The following is a 6,808-nucleotide window of genomic DNA, read 5'->3' as shown; positions in this document are numbered from 1 at the left end:
CACACACACACACACACACACACACACACACACACACACACGTCTTCCATAAGGACTCCTGATTGGCTGGCTCAACCTCATTGCCTGGGAAGGGAGGGATTCAAAATCGCCATTCCACAGCCCCAGTTCTTCTCCTGAGCGCATGGCACGTTTGTTTCAGATTAACGGGGCAGAAGATGAATAAGGAGTTGGTGTGGTCTAAAGAGTCGTGCCGTTGTTTGAGCTGGAAACTTGAACGTTGTGATCATTGGTACATGACCCATGGTCGCCCACTTTTGAAAATGATTCTGTGCTTGTAGCATGGAAGTATACCTGGGACTTTTAGAACAAAATGTAGTGATTATATGATTTTCTTATTGTAGTGGGCAGGCTTAGCTGAACTGAGAACTGCCGAAGCAAGGCAGGCAGCTTGTGATGAACTGTTCACAAATGAAGAGGAGGAGTATAGCCTTTATGAAGCTGTAAAATTTTTAATGCTGAACAGAGCCATTGAACTATATGACGATAAAGAGAAGGGAAAGGATGTGCCGCTTTTCTCTGTGCTTCTCTTTGCTCGGGACACATCAAGCGACCCTGGACAGCTGCTAAAGAACCATCTAAACCAGGTGGGACACACGGGTGGCCTTGAACAGGTGAGTTGTACCTTTGGGGATGTATTAGCCCAAAACAGCAGCTTTAACCTTTATCTCACAGTTTTTGTGGGTCAGAAATTCAGGAGCAGCTTAGTCGGGTGGTTCTGGCTCGGGGTCTCAGGAAGTTGCCGTCATCAGAGCCCGACTGGGGCTCGAGGATCCATGTCCAACACGGCAGGAGGCCTCGGGGGGTCCCCGTCATGTGGGCCTTGCTGTAGGGCTGCTTGAGTGTCCTCACAGCATGGCAGCTGGCTGCTCAGAAAGTGATTCATTAAGTGAGCGAGGAAGAAGCCATTTTTGATGATTGAACCTTGGAAGTCACACACCACCACTAACATCACATTCTGTTTGTTAGAAGCAAGTCACTAAGTCCATTCCACACTGAAGGGAAGAGCACCTTGTCGAGCCAGGAGTGCCAAAGACTTGTGAACCTGTTTCATAACCACCACGGTTGTCTCAGCCTGGACTTGCTTCTGCAGGCTGCTGGGTGGGATCAGTACCCTTGGCTCTGGTAGTCTACAAATAAAAGAAGCGCTTGGAAGAGTCATCTGAAGGGTCTTGATTAATCATGGCAGCTGTAGCTGTATTAGGTAGCATCCTTTAAAATAGAAATGGAGTCACCTTCGCCAGTAGAGCCCCGCTTGCTCTTGGAGCTTTTCTAGATGTGCTAAGTTTGGAGTGTTACAGAGACCCCATGCAGTTCTGGCCCATGAGCCAACAGTTGACTCACCAGACCTTGCACTCTCTATCTTTGGTGTGTTCACAAAGTTGCCCTAAAAAGCTTAAGTCTTTTTTTTTCTTTCCCCCAGTAGACTAGCCAGCCACTCAAGTAGAATTAATAAGGCCATCGACCCACAGTGCGACCTTTCTCCTTCCACAGCTGACTCTTGTGCTTGCCTTTTCTTGTGCTCAGGAAAGAGCATAGATGATGGTCACGCTGGGTCCAGGAGGATTGAAAATAATTATTTTACACAATTGTCTATACTTACGATGTAGGTTAGGTTACTTACATGTCCTGAACGCTAGCAAATACCTTGCCATGAAAAGCCTAGTAGAGCCTGGTTTGCATATGGGACCTCAGGTTGCTCCTGAGTCCCCACAGGTCTGTTGTAATGGAGAGTCCTTTTTTTTAAACACCTTTATTGAGATATAATTTATATACCATAAAATTTATGCTTTTAAAGTGTTCAACTCAGTTTTTAATATGTTCACAGAGTTTTGTAGCCATCACAGCAGTGTAATTTTAGACGGTTTTTATCACCCCTGAAAGGAACCTCATATCCATTAGTACTCCTCCCCCTCCTCCCCAGCCCGAGGCAGCCACTCATCTACGTTCTGTTTCCGTAGAACTTGCCTATCCTGGACATTTCGTATAAATGGAATCATAATATGTGTGTTTGTGACTGGCTTCTTTCACTGAGCCTGACGATTTCAAGGCTCATCCACCTGCAGCATGTATCAGTTCTTCACTCCTTTTTATTGACAAATACTGTTGATTGTATGGATATATCGCATTTTATTCATGCATTCGTCAGTTGATGGGCATTTGGGTTATTTCCATTTTTTAGCTATTATAATAGTCCTGCTATGAACATTCATATACAAGTTTTTTTGTGTGGACATGTGTTTTTAGTTCTCTTGGGCATATACCTAGGAGTAGAATTGCTGGGCAATGTGGTAATTTCTTTGTTTAAAAATTTTGAGGAAATGCCAAACTTTTAAAGCAGCTACATCATTTGACATTCCTACCAGCAATGTTTCAGGGTCCTGTTTCTCCACATACTCACCAACACTTTTTTTTTTTAATTGCGTAGAAACTCATATAACAGAAATAACCATTTAAAGTGTACAGCTCAGTAGCTCTTAGTACATTTTCGATGTTGTGTGACTATTACCTGTATCAAGTTCCAAAACATTTCATCACCCCCCACCAAAGAAAAACCCTACCTGTTACGCAGCCGCTCTCCGGTACCATTTGTCTTTGATGGTAGCCATTCTGCTGGGTGGAAGTGGCAGAACACTGTGCTTTTGATTTTTTTCCCCTGATGACTTTTCATGTGCTTATTGGCTATTTGCATATCTTCTTTGGAAAAATGTCTGCCCTGTTCAGATCTTTTGCCCAGTTTTTAAACTGGCCACTTGTTCTTTTATTTTTGAATTATAAGAGCTCTTCATAAATTCTGGATACAAGTCCCTCCTCAAACATATGATTCATTCTTGATGATGTGCTTGTTTATAATGACCAGACGAGAAGGGCCAGGCTGGGCCCACGAGGAGGAAGAAGGGTTTCGGCATCGCTGCACTCTGCTCTGTTGGGACACCTGGCGTGGCGCAGGTGGTAAGCTGCATCTCCCCTGTGGCTGCCCTCCACACACCTGCTGCTCTTCCCCGCAGGTGGAAATGTTCCTTCTCGCTTATGCCGTGCGCCACACCATCCAGGTGTACCGGCTCTCCAAGTACAGCACTGAAGAGTTCGTCACGGTCTACCCCACGGACCCACCCAGGGAATGGCCGGTGGTGACCCTGATCGCCGAGGACGATCGGCACTACAACGTCCCCGTCAGAGTGTGTGAGGAGACGAGTCTGTGAGACGCACACCTGGATGTCCCGGCAGCTGGGCCTCGGCCTGGGCCTTGGCCTGCTGGGCTCTTAGAACAACTTCCCGGCCCCCTGGGCCCTGTGAGCCAGGCTGGGATGTCCTGAAGACTAGCTTTTGACTAGCAAGTTTTCCCCTCCTCTAGGATGCAGTATGTTTTAGTGGGGCCTTCAGAGCACACCTGTTGGAAGGTATAAACTACATCCTTTCCATAAAACACTTTTGTATCAGGAGACTCATTTTGAACAGGAATACGTTCTTTATATCTCAAATCAAACTTTCTCTAAGAGTAAACTGGCTTTTATTTTTTTTAAGATAGTAATGTTTTTTGTTGTTTTGGTGGTACGGCATCTCCGTAGTGCCCTTCCACGCAGTCTGCTTACGTGGTATAATTCTGGGATGGAGTCTGTTAATGGCACAGTCATAACATCCTCTGATAGTCTCACAAAGCAGTGCTTTGGATTTGCATATTAATTAGAGCTACTGTAAACATTATCTAATAGAAGATTAAGAAGGGGGGTCCAAAAGTGAGTTATTTAAAGGCTGGAGAAGGAGCTGCAGGAGGGAGGCGATGGCACCTGGAAATCCTTGCTCTTTGAGAACATGATAAGCGCCCGAGGTCGTGGACACACCAGGTCTGGTGCTTGGTGCAGGTGGTGCTGTCTGCGGGGCTGTTCGTGCTCCAGTTCCATAGACGCAGCGCTCTCCAGTCAGAACACAGCTCAGACCCACCTGCTGTCAGAGGAGGCGGCCAAGGCCAAGGGACTTCAGGCATTCACCTGGGCTCAGGGGTGGGATGAGCTGGATCCAGGTCTTCCTGTGCCCTTTTCATGCTGTTTTTTTTTAAGGTGTTTTCATTGCCAGATTCCTGTAACTCATCTGCCACCAGGGATGAGGAGCAGAGTGTCTGAGATTTTTCAGGAGTAAGCTTACAGAGCTGAGTGCAGAGGTATGGCTGAGCGGTGTTGCCCTGGATGTGGTGTGGGAAGCCCAAGGGCGTGGTGTCCCCCGGCCATGACCCATGGCCTGCATGGTCATAGGCTATGGTGGGGACTAGGAGGCGGGACACGGCAGCCTGGCCGAGCATGGTCTGCACTGGGCCTGAGTTGTCCACGTGGGGCGTGGACTGGGGACATTGTCACAGGAACCACACACGTCTATAGGACTGTGTCAGCAGCGTCTGAACTGGCTCAGCATTTGTGGAGGTGGTGTTGCTCTGAAGTGCTGAGCTTTATTTTAGAATAATTAAAATCTTTATTTGGTCCAATTTAATAAAATGTTTAAGCCACCTAATCTGTTTTTTTCCAGAGGGGCAAATCTTTTTTAAAAATACAAGTTTTGCTTTCACTTTAAAATAAAAATTCTTAGTTGAGAAAGCTCAGAGGACACACACAACTATGCAGACTGTTACAGGAGTGTTTCCCCCTTTACCTCATCAGTACTATTCACCACATTTTGGTAGATGCTGACTTATCAAATCAGATTCCGCTCCAAATGTGTGTGAACGCATTGGAGAGGCTTGTTTTTTTTCACTGTGAAATGCAGTGGTGCCTAGACGCCACATTAAAGTAATAATAATGACTATTCATTGGCTTTGATGCTTCTTTGTAGTATTTGTACTTGTAACAGGAAATACCTGCCGCTCATTCTTGAACATTTTTAAAAGCACAACTTCAAACATTTAGGCTGTACAGAGCAGTAGGGGTCTGTCCATCTGACTGCTGGTTCATACCCACTATGGAATTTAATAACACTCATTATAATAACACTCATGATAGTCTGCCTTTGCATTTGGGAAATGTTCTAACCTCAGTGAACTTGAACTAGACTTCTGCGCAACTTAATTGTTTACATTTCCTGCTTTTCTCTTGCTCCTGTGTGTGATATTGTTAGAGTGTGTGCAGAAATTGTGGTCTTAACCACCACATGGGTAACAATTCAGAAGGGTGAGTTTAACTTGCTTTCTGTCCTAAGGCCTTATTATCCTCTGCTCTCAGAGTATCGTCCAGGCTTAGCAGGATCATAGCATCAGAGCAGCACAGCTTTCAATGAAACAGGACCTCAGGAAATACAGGTGATTGGCCAACTTTTAAAATAATATTTCTGTGTTGGAACACGCAACTTCAGCTGCCCAGAGGCCTAATTCCATTTCTCATTCCTGGTCTTGGGTTGATGGGGTGACATGAGCAGAATAGAAATTGAGTTGAGACTAAAATGGATTCAGGAGGATAACTTACTTCGAGGGATCTCTCAAATGGTAGTGTTCTAGGAGGAGGGCAGCGGGAACTGTGCTGTGCTTATTTCTGCCCCAGAGTTGATCACCACAGTTCAGAGGTTTTGGACCCGATGGTCTTGGTAGAATTGCCACCGTCAGCAGGCACGACTTAACACCTTTGAACTTACTGAAGGTGCGCTTAAACTAAAAGAGTCTCCCTGTGACAAGTTCCCTGGGATTACCATGGCTCATCCAGAGCTTCCCAGTCCCTGCCTCCCCTCAGCTGCTTCTGCATATACAGTGTCCGTTGACTTCACTATTCACACAGAGCCCTGGTGGCAGCAGCGACAGCAAGAGGTCAGCGTGTGTGGTCTTTCACTGACATCTGGCAGAGCTGGAATTTGATCTGCAGGGTTTGCGGTTTCTCTTCCTTAGAATACGGCATATCTGAAAATGTTTTTCATGCACAAAAAAGGACCCACCTTGTTTGCTTAATGTAGCCATTTGCACTTTTATTAGGCAGCTATGGAGTCAGTTCATGCCTGATGAGTTTTTCTTTGATTGAGGAAAACAGACACCGCCTTTTGTATCATTTGTCTTTTCCCCTCCAGTTGTAGAGCCTCTCAGGTAAAATCTTAGACCACATGAATGTAACACCTCTGTTGCAAGAAACAGCCTTCTTGGGTTGTTATGCACTTGTTTTTTGTTGTTTTTCAGAGGCTGTTCTTCCTCCTGCCCCTCCCCGAACCCTTCCCTCTTGGTGCTGTTTCACCTCTGAGTTTGTAGCCTGGCTTTTGAACATCTTGCAGAAATGGCTGTGAATTCTGTGTTGCCTTAAGTGATCTTACCATACCGGCATGTATGTAGGACTCAGAGAGACCTGGCTGTGTCTCCTTTCTGTTGTTAAAATAAGGTTAGATTATTTTCTTCTCTTCAGTAAGCGCTACCTTGCAGGTACTCCCCTTTGAAAGCCAGAAAGGATTCCCAAAAGTATAAACCTCCAGGGAATCTCACTTGTAGGAATACATAAAAATAAATGCCTTTTAAAAAAAGATCTGTCACTAAAAAAACAAAAAGGAAGCCCTCAGTGTGTGAGGTGAATCTACTGTAAAATGTGTGTGAGAGGCATGGAGTCCCCAGATAGCTTACCCAAAGGCAGGGCACAGTGTCAGATTATTTAAAAATGGCCCAAGGAGCCATAAGAAGTGAACTGAAGAAGAAGGAACTGATTTTAGATCAAAATGCCACTTAAAAATAAAACAACAGATGCCCCACAGGCCTCCTGGCTTAAGTTAGAAAAGGATAAAAATCTGCAGGAGTGAAAGAACTGTGCGTGATTCTGCGAATTCCTTCTCCAAAGTTTGT

General features: G+C 45.4%; 1 protein-coding gene across 1 annotated transcript in view; it reads left to right on the top strand.

The window, feature by feature from the left end:
- The window catches only part of OTULIN (OTU deubiquitinase with linear linkage specificity), a 29,040-nt gene extending 25,595 nt beyond the window's left edge, over positions 1-3,445 (top strand). The window contains exons 6-7 of the mRNA XM_019646215.1: positions 363-632; positions 3,027-3,445. Coding sequence (XP_019501760.1) covers positions 363-632; positions 3,027-3,221 — 465 coding nt within the window. The 3' untranslated portion in view covers positions 3,222-3,445. The remainder of the gene's footprint in view (positions 1-362; positions 633-3,026) is intronic.
- The last annotated feature ends 3,363 nt before the right edge of the window (positions 3,446-6,808 follow it).

Source organism: Hipposideros armiger, unplaced genomic scaffold, assembly GCF_001890085.2.
Source record: "Hipposideros armiger isolate ML-2016 unplaced genomic scaffold, ASM189008v1 scaffold_98, whole genome shotgun sequence".
Taxonomy (NCBI): domain Eukaryota; kingdom Metazoa; phylum Chordata; class Mammalia; order Chiroptera; family Hipposideridae; genus Hipposideros; species Hipposideros armiger.
The sequence above is the reverse complement of the archived record's forward strand: the minus strand, read 5'-3'. Positions and strand labels throughout refer to the sequence as shown.